Here is a 23629-nt window from a genome sequence, read left to right as displayed (position 1 = left end):
TCCCTATATTAAACAACTGAAAATAACGAAATAATTTGTATTATTTACGTATCCGTTACGAAACGAAAATATCATATTCCAAAAGTCACGTAAATTAAATCACATAGTTTTATTTTTTAACTAAGAAAATAAAATTTTATGAGTAAGAGAGGAATGGCTGTCCCGCGTAGCCGTCTTGAAAATAACCTGAAGAAACAAGGAAGGTAATTCAATGATAATTCAAACTTGTGATATTTTCGTTGTAATGCTCACGAATTCCTATTAATTGCTTAAGTATTATTTTTTTTTAATAAAAAACTACTTGATCAATTTACGTGAGTTTTAGAATATAATATTTTTTATTTCGTCAAGAGTATGCACATCATATATAAATAAATAAATAAATAAATAAATAAATAAATACGAGGAATTCTTGACAAGAATTAAATAACGGCTGCATTTTATATCGAAATATATATATATATATATATCGAAATATATATATATATATATATATATATATATATATATATATATATATATATATATATATATATATATATATATACATCTTCGGTATAATATGGCGGAACGCTAGTTGATGTGCCTTAAGATCTAACAACAATTGTTATTACTAGCAGAACCTGTGGAAATTCCACGGTAGTTAAAAATTTAGAAAACACATTATAAATAAAATGAATAAAAAATAAAAAAATAAAAATAACGACGAATTTAAAACAATTTTTAGCAAATTCTTTTTTTAACATTTTAAAGATAAAAAGAATTAATTAAAAACATTTAGATTTTTTTTTCAATGAAAATTCAACAATACAACAATTGTTTTTTTTTTCGAAATATTTTTTTTTTTACGAAATATTTTTTTTATAAATTATATAGCAGCAGACATCAATTCGCTTGCACATTTTTTAAAATTTTAAAAAGAAAAATATAATAAAAAAATGTTTCTCAATAATTGCGGACAAGTAAATAATTATTTAAATTACACATTAAAGAATATTTTGTGACTTTTTATAACACTGAGAATCAAATCATGGTTGTCTTGAAAATCATAATTATTAAACTAGGTGTATCATTCGGAAAAAAAAATATTAAACAAAGATAAAGTTGTATTATTTTTTATTATTCAGACTACTATTCTTATTTGGTTTGGACTCTCAATCTCGAAAGAAGCGATCAAGAAATGGAATTCTCTCCCTGTTTCCCCTTCTATACTAACATGCAGAAATTTAAATATAAAATGAACAAATATTTCGTTACACAACTCCCCACTTAGTATGCTCCTATAAATTTAGTGTATAATTCTCAATAGCCCCTTACATTTCAGTAGCAATATGCCTTGTTTGGTTTGAATACAAGTAAAAAATAATAATATAAATATGAGCTAAGAAATTTTAAAAAGATTTACGCTTAATATTTTCTGTTTTCCACAGTGATCCAATCGCGGCTATGATACAACTAACTGCAAAGGAGACGGTTCACTAACTTCGTTTATATTAACCAACTATAATATAATTGAACAGCGTGCGACTCAATAAAGCTTTATTGTCCATTAAACGATGTTTAGTGAATCATCCTTCTTGTTCTTTTAAAGAAAAGACTTTGGTTTCCAGCGACCAACACGCACAACGAATAAAGGTTATATTATAAATATGTGTGTGTGCGCACTCGAAAGAGACTGAGAGAGATAGACAGAGAGCGAGAGAGAGAGAGAGAGAGAGAGAGAGAGAGAGAGAGAGGCGGGGGGAGAAAGAAAGAAAGAGAGAAGAGGGTACGTTTATTAAAACATTTTTTAAAAAATTTCTTACTTTGAAGATTGTAACACTGGGTATGGGGCAGCCAAACCAGCTGCCAACATTGCCCTGCTTTTTATTGAAACCAACCGAGAGCTCTTTTTAGTATTCTCGCTGTTTCCTTAAGTGCAATTTTCTGGACCTCTTTTGCACGGTTCACCGGGAATATTAGTTATATGTAGGACTTCAGGTTCTTCTTCTTAAACCCTGTGGCACTTATAATAACTGGTATGATTGATATCTTCCTAAGATTCCAGTTTCTTTTCATGTCCTGTATCCCCCCCCCTCTCTCTCTCTCTCTTTAAATATATATATATATATATATATATATATATATATATATATATATATATATACTGATACTATATATACTGCTACTAACAATAATGTACTGTATACTTTATGCATATCTTCCATACACATATAAAGTTGAGCTTTTTGTTGCGCTGTCATTAATATTAAAAGCCTACTTTTTCTCTTTAAAATTTATTAAAACGAACTTCTTCATATGCTGTCATTTGTATACGAGCAACTTTATATACTTAAACGTATTTTACGATCGTGCCATGCCGTGGGGAGGCACTACTATATGTTTGGCATAATATAATAATCAATAGAGTATTGGCTCTACTATGATAAATACGAAATCTGCATAAATTAAAATATCATATTTAAGTGCATTTTACAACCGGGCAACGCCAGGCAGCCTTCTAATATACTATACATGCAATAATAACCACATGCAAAAGTAACTTTTCAAAAGCAGCCGTTCTGGCATCAAATCTAAACCCTTGAACCAAGTCAAACAGAACGACCTTGTACATATAAAAGCTTAATATCATTTAAGATAGAGCATAATAGCAATAACATGTAATTAGTTTGAATTATGTGAACAATTTTTCACATCGTCGAAGAATATGAAACACATGAAACTGCAATAAGTTATTTATTGTTGTTAGGAACATGCATGTGTTTCTATTTACCATGTGTATAAGACAGCGAATGTCCAACGGCCAACGGTGGCCGTATGAAACAAATCCAAGTACGTGTGTCGTCTCGGGTGTGACGTGCTCATCACATAAAGGCGTGTCTCATCGCATAATTCCAAGACATCCGGAACGGCTCGTGTGTTGCAGGCGATCATCTCTTTGATGCTACTTTCAGCTTTGGCAAATTTCTGGCTACATGTTAACCACCGGGTACTTTCAGGGATGAGACTGTAGGAAATAAAATGTTATGCATAAAGATACATGATACAGGATAGATATGCAGTCCGACACTACAGGTACAATAAGCAATACAGGCGAAACCAAGTTCGAGGAAAATTGTTTCTTTACATATAGTATATTTCTTTTTGTCTCTTTATATGTACATTCCATTTTTATCGGAAACTACTCGGCCTCGACTTAACTGACATTTTGTATGTGCCTTTGCCATGATAATGTTCAGCGAATTAAGTATTATGGTATCCACTCGATGCACAGTTAGGGATTAATAGGGATTAATCATCACAATATCACAGTCACTCTAATAGTTTTTTTTTTGGAAACTACTTGGCCTTGACTTGACTGAAAATTTGAATGGGTTTTTGCTATGATAAGGTGCAGCGAAGTAACTATTATGGTATCAGCCCGATGCACAGGGATTAATAGAGATTAACAAGATCAGTATTTAATGCAAAAATATTCCTAATTTAATGAAGAAACCTCCCTACTAATGAACTCGCCCACATCTAATAAATACGGCTACCAACACAGATCGAGGGGAGATGGCCGCATGTGAATGACTGAGTCAGTTCGTTCGAGTGCGAGATAAAATACTCTCGCCACCCGTTGGGTTACCAATGTACTTCGTTTTATCACGAATATAACATTCGACGTGACATGTGATATCCGTGTTAGTTTTCCATTAACCATTAACTATGACACAAAAACAAAAAAGTGAGCACATATTTAACCAAATTCAACCATCCATTTTGAATCAAGCACCCATTCTGAGTCAACGGTCTATAAATTTTGTTCAGTTTTAATGAGCTATAAAGATTTAATGAGTTATAAAGATTTAATGAGCTATAAAGTCTAGTTAGTTTGACACTTTATGACCTGGTTGAACTAATTCGTTCAGTCGTAAATAAATGAATATAACGGCATAAATAAAATGAGAATTGATTCAAACACGCCTTGTACGTATTAATTCAGTATATGGGTAGATGTTAGATACCTCCAGATTGCAACTGTTCATTGCTTACATTTAGTATGCCGTCATTTGTTTCAGAGAGTAGAGGATTTCGTTTGTTGTCATTAACACACTTTTTTCAAGCACTATGGATAAGAATCAGGGCTATGACAAGAGAATATTCTTTTCATTATTTTGACTCTTGAGTATATATCAGTTAATATCTTATATGTTTTTAGATAGAGTGCTGTGGTTCGTGATTGATTAACTCTGTCTAACTGCATCGGATATATACTCGAGAGTCAAAACAATAAAAAGAATATACTGATGTCATAGCCCTAATAATAATCAAGGTAAAAAAATTCTCAGTGGTAGGTTAACTATTAAACTTCATAATGACAGATCATTATACTGAAAAACATCTTAAAATCATAGCATCATTACCATTTAAACTAACCAAAATTAAATAAAAAAATCTTTTTTCATTATCTGCTTCATAATTCAGGTCATAAAGGGTTAATAATAATAAAACGAAACGCCAATCAAAAAATAAACAACTCTCCTCGAAACTAGTTTATCTAGATCTTCTTCTCCACACGTACAAATGGACGCACACCCTCGCACATGCACACATAGATAGACAAATATTAAAAAAAAACAAAAAACAACATTTAAACCAAGTCTCAGAATTACATAACTCCAACAGTAATAAGTTCCAAGAAACACGAATTCGTTCGTACGTACTTTTCGAGAAAACCTTTATTAAATAGACCGACAGAAGACATAGAAATAAATGTTTTCATATATTTTCATACGGTAGGGGAAAAAACTCGCTTCATTAGAAAAAATACACGTTAAAAATACATGGTGTTTCTACAATATAATTGGATATCTTAAAAATAAAAAAGATCATATCAAGTAAAAACAGTATTACGTAATTACGTGTCATGTCGAAATAATTAAAAAATTCGAAAAGAATTAAGAAAAATGATCTAATAGAAAATCTGTAAGAACTGTTTTTACGAACCACACCCTTATCATCAGTCCTCCATTTTCTAATTCTAAACAGCGAAAGTTAAATGAAACAAGAGAGATAATTTAGTTTACCATACGGAATAGACTAAGCGGGTGAAACTGCATTATTCTATCTTTTTTAAAAATTATTTTTCACCTCGATAATTTTTCATAATTATTTTTATTAATTTTGTTGTGACACGTAATTACGTACTAGTTTGGTTCTTACTTTAAATGCGTTTTTTGATATCCAATTATAATTCGCAAATACATTTAATTGGAAATAAGCAAAAGTGTATTTGAAAGGCAACAAAATATTTAATGCAATAGCCTAATAGTATGCCATGATACACACACGCATACACACACACACACACATACACACACACACACACACACACACACACACAAATATTGGTGAGTTAAAAGGAAAAAAATAAGATCAATTCTCCTTTTCTGATGAGAAGCATTAGGCTTCGAAATACCATGGTATAAAGAGTTCTCACTTACCCTACACCCCTAATTGATGTATCACCTTTATTTTCTTTCTTTCTTTATATATATATATATATATATATATATATATATATATATATATATATATATATATATATATATATATATATATAATTGAACCTGTCTCTGTGTGTCTGTGTACATTATTCTACGCAATAATTTTTGTCAATTTTCAGTCTACAGACTTGAAATTTGATATACAGGGTACTAAGATTTGGGAAAATCTTTGTAATCCATTTTCGGCCAAAAAATTGGCTGTTAAAGGGTCAAAGTTCACCGATTTGACCTTTGAGAACTCTACCTAACCTCTCTGCCAATTTTGGGTCTAAACACTTGTAATAACGTTATTTCAGCCCAAAACAATCAATGTTAAGAGGTCATAATAGGGGTCAAAGTTAAAGAAATTGACCGCTTTTTTTTTTTTGCTCAACATACACCTCCAAACACCCGGGCAACGCCGGGCTGAAATGCTAATATATATATATATATATATATATATATATATATATATATATATATATATATATATATATATATACACACACAAAAAAACAAAAACAAAAAAGTCTGCCCGTTTTTAAAGGGGGGAAAACGCTTTACAGTATGTTAAACTCATATTTAGTCTTCAAAGTAATCGCCATCAGCATCAAGCATCTGCTAACATGTCTCCCGCCATTCAATCTCCTTGCGATAGAAGTCGAGAGGTTTGAACGCAAAGAAGTCTGTGAGGGCTTCGCGCAAATTTGCTTTATTTGTGAAGCATTTGTCACGAAGATTATCCAGGAAGTGAAAGAGGTGGTAATCGGATTGTGCAAGGTGAATAGTGTGAATAGCACAAAGTCTCCATCCTAAATTGTTTGGTTTCCCTGAGCACTACCGCGACATATAGTCTAGCGGAGTAAAATCATACTTCTGCAATTCATTAGCGCTGGCTCCTTCTGGCGTAGCACCTGTTGCACACGTTTCAATTGCTGCGAGTAAATGTCTTCAGTAACCGTTTGGCCCGTTGGTAGCAGTTCATAAAGGACCAGTTGACGAAGCTTCTTTCTTAGAACTGCACGCCTGTGGAACTCTGTTCCGTCTGCCTGCTCCCCACCTGACTACAACTTGGATGTCTTCAAGTCCAACGTCAACAAATTCCTAATGAACCGCCCTCTTAAGTAAACACTTCATTAAATCTCCACACCAACGTACTGTACTTGCAATAACCCTTATCCCTGAGTGGCTCACGGTCCTTGATAAGTGGTGACCACCGTGTAAAAAAAAACAACAAACAAAAAAAACCAGACATATAGGCGGTCTTGTGGTGTGATGAGCAGCACACTGAGGAGACAACCAATATCTGGAACGCTTGGAAATTTCGCACAGAAACTACTTTTCATCATTGGTAAATATTCGAATAAAAATGAGGTACGGTAGGGAGAGAGAACCGATTAGTAGGATGCGACTTGTTGTACTTTGTGGACCACCAACAACGTTTGAGGAACACACTTTCTTATTTTTCATTTTATCTAGGCGGTGCAGGCGAACTCTAAGTGTTTCAACGGAAACGTTAAACTTTCATGCAAGTTTACTATACGTTAAACTACTGTCCTTTTCAATGGTTGCCTTCATGACCCTCGTCATTCGAAGCTCATCACGGAGGGACAAACCTCCTGACTATAATTTTTGAAACCAACGCCTTGCACTATGTTTATCCACAGCACTATTTCTAAACGCTTGATATATGCAGCGAATCGATACAGCTGCTGATAAATTCACTTCGTAGTCGTAAAGCAAAAAATACTAAAGAAGAACTGAAAAGGATTCCATCCGTTTCACAGCTGTCTAGCTTAAAACTGACGGCTGAGTGCGATGCGCATTTAAAAAAAAAAAAAAAACTTCTGATGTTTTTATTTCCAACTGCTCGAATTTTAAAATAGTTACTACACGCATTTCGTATATATTTCAGCTTCATTCGATAGCTAATCAAAAACTGGCAGAACATTTTGGGTACCTAGTATATATATATATATATATATATATATATATATATATATATATATATATATATATATATATATAGTCTAAACATATATAAGTTAAATATTATTACACCAGCACTTTGCACGGAACTTTGCTGTACGCTGGGGTACCTACTTCACGGGTACCCGAGCGCATGGCAAAATCCCAACCTTAACATTTAACCTTGAAAAATATTGTGCACCATCCTTACGTGCTACCAGGTTTGATTATAATCGATTCAGTGGTGTGGGCTTTAGGAGAGTATATATACTATGACCTTGACTTTTGACCATAACCTTGAAAAATGGTGTGCACCATCTATAGGTGGGAGACCATCATCATTCCAGGTTTGATCATGATCGGTCCAGTCGTTTGGGTTGTACACACAGACACACACGAACGCAACTACTTTATATGTACAGATTAGAAAGCGTGATTGAATAAAAATGCAAGCAATAAGTTTGAAAACAAATTCGTTGATAGAAGATTTATTTATTTATTTAATTCAGAAAAGGAACATAAAATATATAAGATATTTCAGCAATATCAGATCTTCTTCAATGAATTATAGACATTGTTATTTTTCTTTTTTTCATTGTCGAAATATAACGACGGACACCGAAGATGTGACTTTCCTGGTGTTAAATGTCAAATCAGCAAAATTGGAAAAATGTCTAGCATCAAATTGGTTTCATGATAGTTTCTTATATATATATATATATATATATATATATATATATATATATATATGACAGAAAATAATAGACACCTATAGAAACAGTTTATTTCAATAAATATATAATTTATAGAACAAAATCAAAAATAAATGGTCACAAATTGAATAACTAATACTTGTTTGACATTCTCTTTGCTGTTTTTAATGTTAGGACCCTTCTAGGCATAACATTGATTGATCAGTTGACGAATATCATTTTGAGGAATTTCTTGCCATGTCTTGCGCAATAATGCTAAAAGTTCAGGCTTAGATGATGGCTTCTTTTCCCTTTTGTGAAGGTTTCAGTCTAATATACTCCAAAGGTTTTTAACTGGGTTCATATTCGAGAACTGACTTCGCCATAGAAATTTATTAATCTCATTTTAGCTCAATCAATGTTGTGTCGCCCTAAAGAGTGACAAGGAGCTCCATCTTCCATAAATAGGGAGTTAATTCGGTTCATTTTACCACTTGGGCATATTGATAGGAGTCCTTCATGTAATATTCAAACATATTTAACAGAATTAATTTTTCCTTTGCACTCAACCAGGTCTGAGTGACCATCACTCCAAATTGCACCTTAACCCTAACCGAGAAACCCCCATTTTTCAGCGGTGGTCGCAGTCTTTTTAAGTCAAACTCTTGAGGGATTTCTTGCTATGTCTGACGCAGTAAAGCTAAAAATCCAGGCTTAGAAGACGACTTCTTTTTCGTTTTTCGAAGGTTCCGGTCTAATATACTCCAAAGGTTTTCAGCCGGGTTGACCATGATTGTTTATTAACCCTATTTTGTCTCAACCAATGTTATGTTCCTCAAACAGAGTGACAAAGAGCCCCTTCTTTCATAATTAGGGAGTTAACTTGATTCATTTTACCAGTTGAGAATAGGAGTTGAGCAGTCTTTCATGTAATTAGCAGTATTATTTTAGCATAATTGATGTTTCTTCGTACTCGACCAGGTCTGAGCGACAATGATCCCAAATTGCACCCCATACCATAACCGAGAAACCCATATGTTTCCGCGTTGACTGCAGTCAACCATACCCATACCATTTCACTGTCCGGAAATAATGCAAATGACAAATCATGACCCAGAGAAAATAACGTTGGCCCAAAAGATCATAGGTCACTTCACCATCTCACACTCGATATTGGCAAGAAAAAGAAGAGGTTTCCTTTTTGCAGGTCTACCATAGTAGTATAGCTTGTGAAGATACTTGACAGCTTTTTTTGGGATTGACACCAGCTTGTGTTGCAATATCAGAGGCTTTGCACCGAGGATCCTCTTCAACAATTCTTTTCACAAGACGTAAAGTTCTTTCATAGGGCCATGGCCGACCTGGATGAGGTTTTGTGCACTCACTTGTGAATTGTACGATCACTCTGTTAACAGTAGAACGGGATATTGAAAGATTTCCTGCTATTTTGCGTTAACTAAAACCACTTTCATGTTAACCCATGATTTGTCCTCACAATAATTCTGATATGTCTGATGCCTCTTTGGTTCATGGTAAGATTCAATGTCATTAGATGTAATTTTAATGAGATACTCTAAGTTATTTCAGCACTATTCTTATCTGTAAATATAAATAAGCATATATTAATCTAAGGAAAATATTTATCTTAGTGTTTATTCTTTTCTGTCATATCCACTTATCAAGTGTTTCCTTTTCAGATTAAATATGGTTTTAACTCTTTTTCAAAGTGTTTTTAACATGTTTTATTAACTGTTTGCTCTTATATATATATATATATATATATATATATATATATGTGTGTGTGTGTGTGTGTGTGTGTGTGTGTGTGTGTGTGAAAATCAACAAAAAATCAACATAAGTTTAAAAGCGATAAAAATAACACGTAAAGTGATTTAGGATTTCGTGGCGTAACGGTTAACGCACTCGACCATAATACAAATGGTCTGAGGTTCGAGTACTAGAAACACTCAAGCTACGCTGATGAGAGATAGTACCTCGAAACATGCGTAAAATCCATTAAAGATGAAATCTTTGAAGGGCCATAGAGAAAGAAAATAAGAGCTGAATATTTGTTTATTTGTTTACGTCTAAAAAAAGTCTGGACGATTTTCTAAGGATATAAGGATGTTTTTCTAACATTATATATATATATATATATATATATATATATATATATATATATATATATATATATATATATATACATAATGTTAGAAAAACATATGTTTTATGCAAAAATTGTGACCTCAATAGTGCGCTTTATGCAAGCAGAACTATGTAGTAAGCTTTGAAAATATATGTCAATTAAGCTAATCTTTCGCGTTTTATTTATGTAGGTGATCATTAAACTATATATATATATAAAGAGAGATGGATATATAAATATAGATAAATATAGAGATAGATATAAGTGTGTGTGTGTTAGAGAGAGAGAGAGAGAGAGAGAGAGAGAGAGGGAGAGAGAGAGACATACGAGGAAGGCAAAGAAAATGAAATAAAAAAGATGTTCTTCGAATGAGTCGAAGTGCTTACAAGTAGAATCCTAAAAACGGAAGTCCGACGATTCCAGAAGTGAGAGCCGTGTTCTTCCAGTCTTTCATGATGTGGGATTCAATAGAAATGATGGGGATTCCCAGAATCCAAATCCAAAGGCAAACGCAAAAATCCCGCCATCTTCTGCCGACTACTTCCAGCGGAAGAATAAGACTGATCACCAGAAAACAACCTGTAAATTGAAAGCATCAAAGAATGAATAAAGAACAAAAAACATGAAGCTATTTACATTATCCATTCTGTTATTAAGAATGCCTCTTGTCCGTCCCCAGCACACATACACACAACGTAATTTTTATTTAACTTTCTTTCTCACATGTACCTATAAATATATTATAATTATTTCATGTAGCCGCATAAAATAATTATAATATATATGTGGTTATTCACATACAGTACTGATTCGCCGTATCCCAGCTCATCAGTGCGGTTAGACTAGCAACTACCTCAAGCCAGGATTGAAACTCGACCGCCTAGGCGACAGTCAGAGCTTTTCACCGTTACGCTGCTGGGTATGAAAAAATTACAACGTTTAAACACACACACACACACACACACATATAATGATTATATAGTAATGAAATAATGAATCTTGTGGTTTCAAGTCTTATAAAATATTTTGCGAGGTAAGATAATCCCAGCCAAATAAAATTGCTCAATATACTAGATAAAGCAATATAAAATTTACAGTTTTATAATTAAATTTCATGAAAAAAAATATAGTTTTCAAAACAAATATTGTTTGAACAAAGAATACAACATTATAGTAATTTCCTTAATCCATGGATTTTTGATGTAGGCTCATCTCCTCAGAGGAAACGTCATTAGCCAAATATTAATCCTGGTTTGACATAATTTAGAAAAAATATTAAAGGTTAAAGTAAATAAAGGTTGAAAAAAAAAAAAAAAGGACATGGGTTTTTTTGTATCCAAATTGAATAGTAATCCTTGAATACGAATCTTTAACCAATCTGGAACATAATAACATCATCCTATTCTATTCATATTCTATTTTTGAGGGAGCAAGCGAACTAACAGATTTGCCCTTAAAGGACCATGGAGGACCGAGGACCAGAAAGAATGCAATGTATCGTCATCAGCGCCTTTCACAAAGGTCGCAAAAGGAAGTTAGATATGAAAGCATCAATATCGTATTTATAAAAATTTCAGATTTATACATTACAAGACAGATATGTATTCAACACACCTGTAAGAGTGCCACTAAACACCAAGGTAATCATAATAGCAGAAATAATAATAATAATAATAATAATAATAATAATAATAATAATAATAATAATAATAATGATAATAATAATAACGATTATGACAACTAGAAGAATAGTTATAATAATATTTACAATCGTAATCATTGTAATAGTTAATATATCAATAGATAAGCTAATCACAGAAGTGAAGTTAACAACACCACCACCAAAGCAATAGTAGTAGTAATAGTAGTAGTAGTAATAATAATAATAATAATAATAATAATAATCTCAGTAATCCCATCAGTGACAAAGTCTCGATAACAAGTATTATTATTATTGGTCCACATGGAGCTTTCACACAGGTCAACAAACGATCGGTTTGGAGACCGGCGGTGTTCTCTGGAAGCTAAGTGACAACAAGTCTCCCCAGACGTCCAGCTTTCTCCTCCTCCTTCGATAGTATTTGCAAATAAATCTGTGTCATCGCAACAGCCTCATACCATTGATTTCTAGCTGGTAGTGGCTTATACTGGAATTTGAGTGACACTAAGCCTCCCCACGATCCCAGTTCTGTTCGCGCTTGTCCAGCAGAAGTCTGGCCAGCGCTCTCTCTTCGGTCTTTCCATCCTGCTTAACCCTTCGCGGCTCTTTGGTATCACTTTTCTATTGATAGTTTTTCGGAATTGTTCCTAGTGCTCCTACTATTATCGGCACTATTTTGATTTTCTTCATCATCCAAATCCCTTTTAACTCTCTTTTAGCTAGCTCTGTGTATTTGCTTCGTTTCTCCTTTCTTCCATACTCACCCTGTGATCAGCTGGGACAGCAAAGTCTACGATTTGACAGGATTTTTCTTTCTTGTTAATTATTAGAACATCTGGTCTTCTTGCTTGGATGCGTTTGTCCGTCTGTATGTCCATGTCCGATAGGATTTTGTGGTTCTCGTTTTCGAGTGCTGTTGCAGGTTTATGCTTATGTCTGAACGCTCAAAATGCAGTCGTTTGCATAATTCCCAGTGCACAGCTCTCCCCACTTGGTCATGCCTGTTTTTGTATTCCTTTTGGGCCAGTTTGCTGCATTAACTTACTATAAGGTTTATCGTTTCGTCTCTCTGTCCACAGTCTGCATTTGCTTTTTTCTTGTGTTTTATCGATCCTTGCTTTTATATGGTTGGTTCTTATCGAGTTATCTTGTGCTGCACTTATTAGAGATTCAGTTTCTCGGTTTATATGTTCTTTTCGCATCCATGTCCAGGTGTTTTCGTTATTCTCATCGTTTGTGTCATTCTTATGAATCTTCCATGGAGTTGTTTCTCTTCCCATTTCTCTTTTCTCGTGTTGTCGTTTGTCTCTCTGTTTTCTGTTTTGTTGTTTTTTTCGGTGTCTCTCGCTGCCATAATTATCCTTTCAGTGTTTTGCATTATGTAATTTTTCTAGTTCTTTTTTCGTGTCCTTCACAGACAGTCTTCTATACAGATCAGTCCTCTCCCGCCGTCTTTCCTTTTCACGTAAAGTTTGTCAATATCGTCCTTTGGGTATAGTGCATTATGCATGGTCATGAATTTCCTGGTTTTCTGGTCGAGTTGTCTCAGTTCTTCTTTTGTCCACCCTATAAACGGTCCAGAGTATCTTACTAGTGATACTGCCCATGTATTTATACCTTTTATTAAGTGTCTGCTATATAATTTCGTTTCCAGGAGTTTTCTTGTTCTCCTGAGGTATTCATTTCCAATTTTCTCTTTCATTTCTGTTGCTTTGATGGTGTCCGCTTCCAGAATTCCCAAGTATTTATAGTCGTCTTGTTCCCCTAGTGCCCTCATTTCTGTTTGGTTGGGTAGTTCTATGCCTTCTGTCGTTTCCAGTTTTCCCTTTCTTATAACTAATTGTGCGCACTTTTCCATTCCAGATTCCATTTGGATATGTTGGCTGAAGATTCTGGTAGTGTTGATTAGTTTCTCTAGCTCCTTTTCGGTCGTTGCAAAAAGTTTCAGATCGTCCATGTACATCAGGTGGTTCATTTTTTTCTTCTGTATGTTCCACATAGTTGGTAAGCACGTGATTGGCCTATAGTTGCTAGGGACGGTTCCTTTCTCCGTATCCTTCTGTAGCAGTGTGGTTCTACCTTTTGTCATCCAGTCTGGTACGCTTGCTTCATGTATACATCTTCTCAGGTTTTGGGCTAGCCTTTCGTGTAAGGTTGTGAATTTTTTAAAACCAGTATACATGTATCCCGTCGTGTCCTGGTGCTCTCCAGTTTGCCATTTTCTATGGTTTTCTTTAGGGGTTTCTTTGATGATTTCATTCACTGTTCCTTCTTCTATTTGTTGTAACTCTTCTTTCATGCCTTTCAGCCATTCAGCATTTCTATTGTGTTCTCATTGCTCTTCCCATATTTTACTCCAGTAGAGTTTTGTTTCTGTCGGATTTGATTGTTCTGTTTTTGTTTTTCCTCCGTTCAAATTTTAGTAGAATTGGCTTTCATTACTTTCAAATGTTCTGTTTTGTTTGCATTGTTCAGATTTATATCGATATCGTCTCAATCTCGCTTCTTTTGCTTTTATTTTTTGGTCCAGTTCTTCATGTGTCTTGTTTAGCCTCTCCCTGTCAGTTGCATTTCCAATATTCCGTTTTCTCCACATTGCTTTCTTCCTGTTGATCATTTTGACTTCTTTTTTATGTTTGTGTATTTGGGTTTCTAGTCTTATTTCCCATCCAGGTATTTTCGGTCCGCTTGTCCCCTGTTGTTTTTCTGATTTGAGATTCATACTTACCATTTTGGCGCCTGCGTAAATTAGGTTGTTTAAGTCTGTGATTGTATTTGTTGGGATATGTGGGAGGAACTTGTTAATATTCTCTGTTTCTGTTTTTAGTTTCTTCTACTCTTGGTTCCTTAACGATGGGAGCTTTGTTTTTTCCTCGTTCATCAGCTGTATTATTTTATTTACTTCATTTGCTTCATTCTCTGTTAGTTCTGCTTCATTGTTCTCGGTTTCCACGTTTGTGGACTTCGTTCTTTGTTGATCCTGGGCCTTTGGTGTTTTTACTTGTGGGGCTTCAACTTGTGGTGTTGCTCTACGTGCGGTGCCGTTGAGGGATGCTTCTTGTTCAGTTTCATCATTTATATTATTATTATTATTATTATTATTATTATTATTATTATTACCCCCCGATATATATATATATATATATATATATATATATATATATATATATATATATATATATATATATATATATATATATTGTTACATAATAGCGACATTGGATTATGAAAATAAATATATTTAAATTTTACTTTTTCAAGCCGAATGAAAACGTATCATATATTTTTTCTGTTGATTAATCGTTGTCGTGGATGTAAACAGAAGGAGAAAAATCTATAAACAGAGAAGAGGGCGAAGAGATGTGTAAAAGAGAACTAGATGGTAAGGAGGGAGGAAGAGAGAGAGAGAGAGAAAGAGAGAGAGAGAGAGAGAGAGAGAGTAAATGAAAAAGACCAAACGAATAGATGAGGCATGTTATAACCCTGTTCCCACCTCATGAAATTTCGAAGTCTAAATCGATGGTTATCCAACGATTGACCTGGTCAAGCCCGAGTGATTCACATACAGCTGATCTCTCTCGCGTACATTTTTCTTACCCCCATAAGACAAACAAAAAAAAGAAGGAACGTCGTACAGAATACGAAGGAAAAAGAAGACGAGAAAAAAGGAAGAAGAAACGAAAGAGATTTTTTTAGCATTTCTCGGTGAGCGGTTATGGCCAACGGACGGAGAAAGAAAAAGATGGCTTTAACTTTGATGGGCATGGTATACAAAGGAAAACTAAACAAGCAGAAGAAAGAAGCAGAAAAGAAAAGAGATTAACAAGATGACAAAAAAGAAACGATTTGCAAAAACGATAAGTCAGCATTTAAATTGATCTCAGAAAGAGTTCGTGATATCGGAAAGACTGGTTTTGTCAAAAGACATTTGACTAGTGAATTTGAAAAGCAAAATTTATGAATGCGAAATAAAACTTGAGTATAAGATTGAATTTGTGGATGCAGATTATTGTGATTGAACAGCGAAGGAGATGGAGGCGCCAATATGCCCCAGAGTTGATGACGTGTTTGTGAACACGATGAAGCAAGGTTAACCAATATGCCCAGGATGAAAAACTAAATGAAAAGTACGAACAGTTAAAATTTCTCATAAAAAAACGAACTGCTTTCTTCCCTCCCCTCTCTCACCCTCGTGCGACGACATGATATGTTTCTTTTTGTCTTGCCTTTTTGTATATCAATATGTTTTCCGCTCAAGATATTTAGAGATTAGCACAACATTCCCCATCTTCACAATTCGATCAGATATATCGAAACGCAGGAACCTTTCTTTTATTTTCAATATTTTAATTATTATTACGTAACAGTGCGTAGTCGTATCCAAAGAGAGGAGCGTTCGTAACAATACACACACACACACACACACACACACACACACACACACACACACACACACACTAACGCGCGCGCACACACACACACACACACACACACACACACACACACACACACACACACACACACACACACACACACACACACATATATATATATGAAATCTCGAAATTCTTTCAGATTGCCGATTGCATAATACTGTCAACTTAAAGGCCATATAAATATTAGTATCAATATTTATAAGACAATCCCAACCAGATGACGAAGCTCACTATATGAGATAGAGCAATATCAAAATGAAAATTAGGAATTAAATTCTATAAATTAAAAACTTTACGACAAATTTATTATTCAACAAGGAATACAACAATTGAAAATTTTTCCTAAATCCATGATTTTTTTATAATTGGTTCATCTTGTCAGAGGAAATGTTTATTAGCAAAATAATGTTTAAAAATAATGCTTAAAGACAGTAATAAATTAAAATAAAGTTGAAACGTCTAAAAAGTCTTATCTTAGCTCTTTTAGACTTTTTATTCAAGCTTTTTTTTATTCGAATAACAATTACTATATATATATATATATATATATATATATATATAGTAATTTATAAAATATATATGGCGAGTATTGAGCACTTTTGAATTATATATATATATATATATATAGTAATTGTTATCCGTCTTGTTATACCTCGTCCTGGAACCGAATCCTTCCTGAGGAGAAAATAACCATAAAGGGACTAGAACTAGAAAATCTGGAGCAGTTTACATATCTCAGCAACATCCTATCAAAAATGCTTTTGACAGGGCATGGCACGATGTTCTTCTCAAGAAAATCAGATCATACGGTATCACTAGACGAATACTTAACATAATTAAATCCTTCTTAAATAAGAGAAAAATCCAGTTTATTCTCGAAGGTCGTACATCTAAACAATATGATATAAATGCGGGTGTACCTCTGGGATCTATCCTTGGACGTTTATTATTTCTAATATTCATAAATGACCTCCCTGATAAAATTGTCTATGAGATAGGTATATTTGTTGATGACACCTTGATGCTCAACGATGAGAAACGAATTTCTTAAAGGGGCTGTCATAATTATATTTTTTACTATAATAATTCGGGAATCTTCAGTACAGGGTGTCACGATTAACACCTGTCGAACGATTCGAACCCCGCAACACGAGACATCTCTGGCTCGATTAGCGAAGACCGTATCAATTCGGCTACCATTAACCGCGTAAAATAGCGTTGAATTTAAACATTTTAATTTTAAATGTTCATTTACGTCAGACAGACAGTGATCTAACCGTTTTACGATGATCTATGCATAAGAGCTAAATTGTCACACACATATATATATATATATATATATATATATATATATATATATATATATATATATATATATATATATATATATAGATTAGTAAGTAAGGCTTGCTAGCTAAATATTAATATAATTTATTTCGATAATCTACAATCTTTATACCAAGCCATACTCTCCCCCAATAGTTTACTTCGACTTGCGAAACTGCCATTGCTCAAAGGCAGCATGCATACCGCAGATTTAACCGACATAAGTCCAGTTCAAACAGACAGAAGTATATAGAAGCTAGAAGTAGCGTTAAGAAAGAAATAGCGACAGTTAAGAGATAATTTACTGAAACCACTAAAAAACGCATCGAAGCACAAAAATTAGGAACTCGTGACTTCTGGAAAATCTACAACAGTGTAGTAAATAATGGACAATCAACAATTCCTCCACTAACCAACAATCACGAGGTTGTTTGCTCAGCAACCTAGAAGGCTAACATGCTTGCCAGTCGGTTTGCCTCAAACTCCACACTAGACCCTTCCAATCACCCCTACCTGACTTTCCTATGCGGACAGACGCCACGGTAGACGATCTGAAAATCACCCCTGCTCAAGTGTATGCTATCATAAAAAACCTTGACACTTCAAAAGCATGTGGACCCAATCTCATCCCAGCTGTGCTATTAAAAAAGTGTTCAACCGAAGTAGCTCCAGTTCTCTTCAAACTCTACAACAAATGCCTTACTGAATCTTGCTTTCCGGGCTGTTGGAAAACTGCTTCTGTGGTACCAGTATTCAAGAATTCTGGCGACAGAACAGACCCATTAAATTATCGCCCCATAAACCTCCTCCCACTTTTTGCCAAAATATTTGAAACCTTAATTAACCATGCTCTATTCCATCATCTTACAGGTGCTAAACTTCTGACTGACCAACAATATGGATTTAGACAAGCTCGTTCCACAGCAGACATCCTAACTGTAATCTCTGAACGTATATACCATTCACTGGACAAAGGGGGGAAGGGCAGAGCGGTAGCTCTAGATATATCTAAGGTTTTTGACAGAATATGGCATGAGGGTCTCCTCAGGAAAATTAGATCATACGGTATCACTGGTAGAATACTAAACATAATTAAATATTTCTTAGATAAGAGATTTTTTATTTTTATTGTCTTGACTTTGTGAAAATATTATTTGCATGCTCGATTATAAAAACGGATAATCATGAAACTTACTAATTGAGTCAATTAATTTTTATTGGTATATGAACATTACCGAATTTTAATATATTTTAATACATTAACATTTTGGGTTAAAAAAATATTATATATATATATATATATATATATATATATATATATATATATATATATATATATATATGTATATATACTGAACGGTTTTTTCTCCGTGATAAAAGCGTCGTTTAAGTTTAAATGTAAGTTTAGTAAGACAATTCGAAGCAGATTAAAAAGAGAATAAACGAACATTAATTTGTTTATGAATCAAACTTTTCAACGTCATCACGTCGTCATCAATATAAACATAGTTTTTTCCCCTTTTTTTTAACTTCTCTAGTGGCATGAAAAATATAAATAGTTGCGGTGTTATTCAACGATGATTTTCAAATACCCAAACCAAGAGATACGCGAGATTGCAGGTGGAATGTAATATGAAGCGGGTTTTTTTTCTCCGTGATAGAAGCGTTGTTTAAGTTTGAATTCAAAGAGATAGAAAGAGAGATAGCGGACTCGTCTGATAACAAGAAACGTGATTTGCTTGTTACAACAAAAAATTTGTTAGATAAGTAAAAAAAAAAAAAAAAGAAAAGAAAAATAAAACTGATAAAACCTTGAAATAAAGAAGTTAGTTATGTGATAAAAAATAACACGCTTCTAGGTTACAGATTATTGATTCCGGCCGATAAAAGACTTTTTATCTGTTTTGAATGACCAAATGAGAAATATATCCATGCGCATTTGTAAATTATACAGAGAATATAATCTGCGATGTAAGGCAAAGCTCGTATGAATATGAAAAATGAAAACTGCGGCAAACTGAATTCACAAGGGATGAAATGATAAGAAAAAGGTTTGCTTTTCTCGGTAAGAAATATCGGCACGTTTTATTCATTACGTTTGAAACCTGTGATGGCCGCCATGGTTCTATATTTAAATACTCTCAGTCTGTCTATCTGTCTGTTGCTTCCACGTTTTATCGGGAAATACTGGTCCGATTCAACTGAAATTCGGCATAGACTTGTGTTATGATTAGGTGTGTCAAACTAAGTGTTATTGTAGCCGTTTGATGCACAATTAGGGGGTTATAGGTAATAATATGGATTAGTTACCACAATAGCACATTTACTCTAGAAGTTTTCTCGGAAACTACTAGGCCAAGCTGGCTGAAACTTCGTATGGATCTTTGTTATAATAAGGTTCCACTCACTAAGTATTATGATATCCGTTTGAAGCATAATAAGGGATTAATAGGAATGAATAATGATTAGTGTTTAATGCAGGTCAAATTGAATCATATTCAACCATAAAATTAATTTAGCACAAAGAACTCGTTCAAAGTTAACAGGCTATAACTTTTGACCGTTTATAACGAGTTAAAAAATCTAGTTTACATCTAATTAGACAGTGTGTATGTACATTTACAAATCTATATGATTTTAATCTATATATCTACAAAAGTGAAAATGTCTATGTGTGTGTGTCTGTCTGGGTATGTACACTTCCTTACCAAATTACTCTGTCAATTTTAAGTCTACAGACTCGAGATTTGACATAAGCGGTATTGAGATTTGGGAAAATCTTTTTAATCGGTTTTCGGCCAGAAATTTGGCTGTCAAGGGGTCAAAATTCAACGATTAGACCTTTGAATACTCTACCAAACTCCTCCGCCAATTTTGGGTCTAAACACTTGAAATTTTAGATGTAGGTTACTTAGACATGGATCAAAATGTTTAATTCGATTGGAGCCCAAAACAATAAATGCTAAGGGGTCATAATTAGGGTCAAAGTTAAAAAAAGACCTCTGTGGTCTCTACCAAATTACTCAGCTAATTTTTTATCTAAACATTTGAGATTTTTCATTAAGTTTATTCAGACATAGGCCAAGCTTTTTAATCGATTTTTTTGCTGAGAATTTGCCGTCCAAGGGGTCAAAGTTCAAAAGATTTTACCTTTGCGGTCTCTAGAAAACGATTCAGCCAATTTTGGGTCTAAACATTTGAAATTTTACATAAAGAGTATTCAGACATGCAGCAAACTTTTTAATCAGTTTTTCGGCGATAATTAAGCTGGATTGAGGTCAAAGTTTACAGAGTTGACCATTGCAGACTCTACCGAACTCCTCCGCCAATTTTAGGTCTAAACACTTGAAATTTTAGATGTAGGTTACTTGGACCTGGGTCAAACATTTTAATTTAATTTGAGCCCAGAACAATAAATGTTAAAGGGTCAAAGTTAAACAAATTTGACGTCTGCGGCCTCTACCAACTTTTCTCTATGGTAGTTAAGAAAGCCTATTATATGGAAAGACATTATCATACATATTCACACTTTTTAATATATACATGTGCACATAAAGTTATGAACAGTACATAGGTCCCGAGCAAAGCCGGGCTGAACTGCTAGCTAATAAATAAATAAATAAATAAATAAATAAATAAATAAAAAACAAACAAACCAGACAACCAATTAATAAATAATTTATTTCAAATAATTATTCAACCACTCTTTCATTTTTATTAATGGCACATTCACAAACAATGGAATTTATTTTTTATTTGCTTAATTATCCCGTTTATAATTAATTAACTCAATTTGAAAATATTTTTATAAATTGCAAAAGAAAAGTTAATTATATGGTTATCAACGATTTACTGTAGGTGTCTCATGGCGATGATCATGTTGACACACCGGTTCCTTCTGGATCACCGAAGTTAAGCAATGTTGAACCTGCTCAGTACTAAATGGGTTACCATTTGGAACTTCTAGGTGCTATATGTGCTCTCCGCTTATCCCGGCATTGTTTCAGTACTAAATAAATAATTTAGCCGAAAGTAAAACTTTGGGACTTCCAGACGCTGAATGTGCTCTCCGATTATCTCGGCATTGGACTCAAACAGTGCCGATTCAATATAGGTGTGGTTAGAGATTGCGCAATCTTTTCCTCACAATTACACACGTAGATACCCCTACAGGGAGTATCCTTTGTCTTTCAAAAGTGAACTGAGGTATCAATCTTTTTAAGTGAAATTTTACTTTATTTTCAATAAAATTAATAAATAGAATAAAACAATTTAATTTAATTTTTAAAAAATAAATGAGTAGAATAGAACAATTTAATTTAATTCAAATAAAATTAATAAATAGAATGAAACAATGAAATTTAATTTAAATAAAATTAATAAATAGAATGAAACAAGTTAATTTAAATAAAATTAATAAATAAATAGAATAAAACTATTTAATTTAATTTAAAAAATTAATAAATAAATAGAAATAACAATTTTATTTAATTTAAATAAAATTAATGATTATAATAAAGCAATTTAATTTAATTTAAATGATATGAAAAAATAGAATAAAACAATTAAATTTAATTTAAATAAAACTAATAAATAGAATAAAACAATTTATTTAAATTTAAAAGATTATTAAATAGCATGAAACAATTTACATTTATTTAAAAAAATTAATAGAGTGAAACAATTTATTTGATTTAAAAAAAATACATAAATTAATAGAATGAAACAATTCACTTTTATTTAAATAAAATAAATAGAATATAAACAATTTAATTTAAATAAAATAATTAAATAAAATGAAGTAATTTAATTTAAATTAAATTAAAATTAAAAAATAAAAAGAATTAAACAATTTGATTTAAATATTATCAAATATTTAAGTAAATATTAATAAATAGAATAAAACAATTGACTTTAATTCAAAAAATTAATAAATAGAATAAAACAATTTCATTGAAATTAAATAAAATTAATAAATAGAATATAATAATTTAATTTAATTTAAATAAAATTAATAAGTAGAATGAAACAATTAATTTATTTTAAATAAAATTAATAAATCGAATGAAACAAGTTAATTTAAATACGATTAATAAATAATTTAATTTAAATAAAATTAATAAATAGAATGAAACAATTTAATTTAATTTAAATAAAATTAATAATTAGAATGAAACCATTTAATTTAATTTAAATAAAATTAATAAATAGAATTAAATAATTTAATTAAGTTTAAATAAAATTAATAAATAGAATGAAACTATTTAAATTTATTTAAATAAAATTAATAAATAGAATGAAACAAGTTAATTTAAATAAAATTAATAAATAGAATGAAACAATTTAATTTAATTTAAATAAAATGAATAAATAGAATGAAACAATTTTATTTAATTTAAATAAAATTAATAAATAGAATGAAATAATTTAATTTAATTTAAAAAAAATTAATAAATAGAATGAAACAATTTAATTTAATTTAAATAAAATTAATAAATAGAATGAAACAATTTAATTTAATTTAAATAAAATTAATAAATAGAATGAAACAATTTAATTTAATTTAAATAAAATTAATAAATAGAATGAAACAATTTAATTGAAATAAAATTAATAAATAGAATGAAACAATTTAATTTAATTTAAATAAAATTAATAAATAGAATGAAACAATTTAATTTAATTTAAATAAAATTAATAAATAGAATGAAACAATTTAATTTAAATAAAATTAATAAATAGAATGAAACAATTTAATTTAATTTAAATAAAATTAATAAATAGAATGAAATAATTTAATTTAAATAAATGAATAAATAGAATGAAACAATTTAATTTTATTTAAATAAAATTAATGAATAGAATGAAAT

At 32.0% G+C, this 23629-nt stretch overlaps 1 protein-coding gene across 1 annotated transcript in view; it reads right to left on the bottom strand.

Annotated features, from left to right (window-relative positions):
* The window catches only part of LOC145277587 (organic cation transporter protein-like), an 829203-nt gene that overhangs the window by 19637 nt on the left and 785937 nt on the right, over nucleotides 1–23629 (bottom strand). The window contains exons 6-7 of the mRNA XM_080129098.1: nucleotides 10724–10916; nucleotides 2774–3007 (exon numbers count right to left, since the gene is read on the bottom strand). Of these exons, the coding sequence (XP_079985224.1) occupies nucleotides 2774–3007; nucleotides 10724–10916 (427 nt within the window). The remainder of the gene's footprint in view (nucleotides 1–2773; nucleotides 3008–10723; nucleotides 10917–23629) is intronic.

Source organism: Euprymna scolopes, chromosome 6 (assembly GCF_053919585.1).
Source record: "Euprymna scolopes isolate OS-2025 chromosome 6, ASM5391958v1, whole genome shotgun sequence".
Lineage (NCBI taxonomy): Eukaryota > Metazoa > Mollusca > Cephalopoda > Sepiida > Sepiolidae > Euprymna > Euprymna scolopes.
The sequence above is the reverse complement of the archived record's forward strand: the minus strand, read 5'-3'. Positions and strand labels throughout refer to the sequence as shown.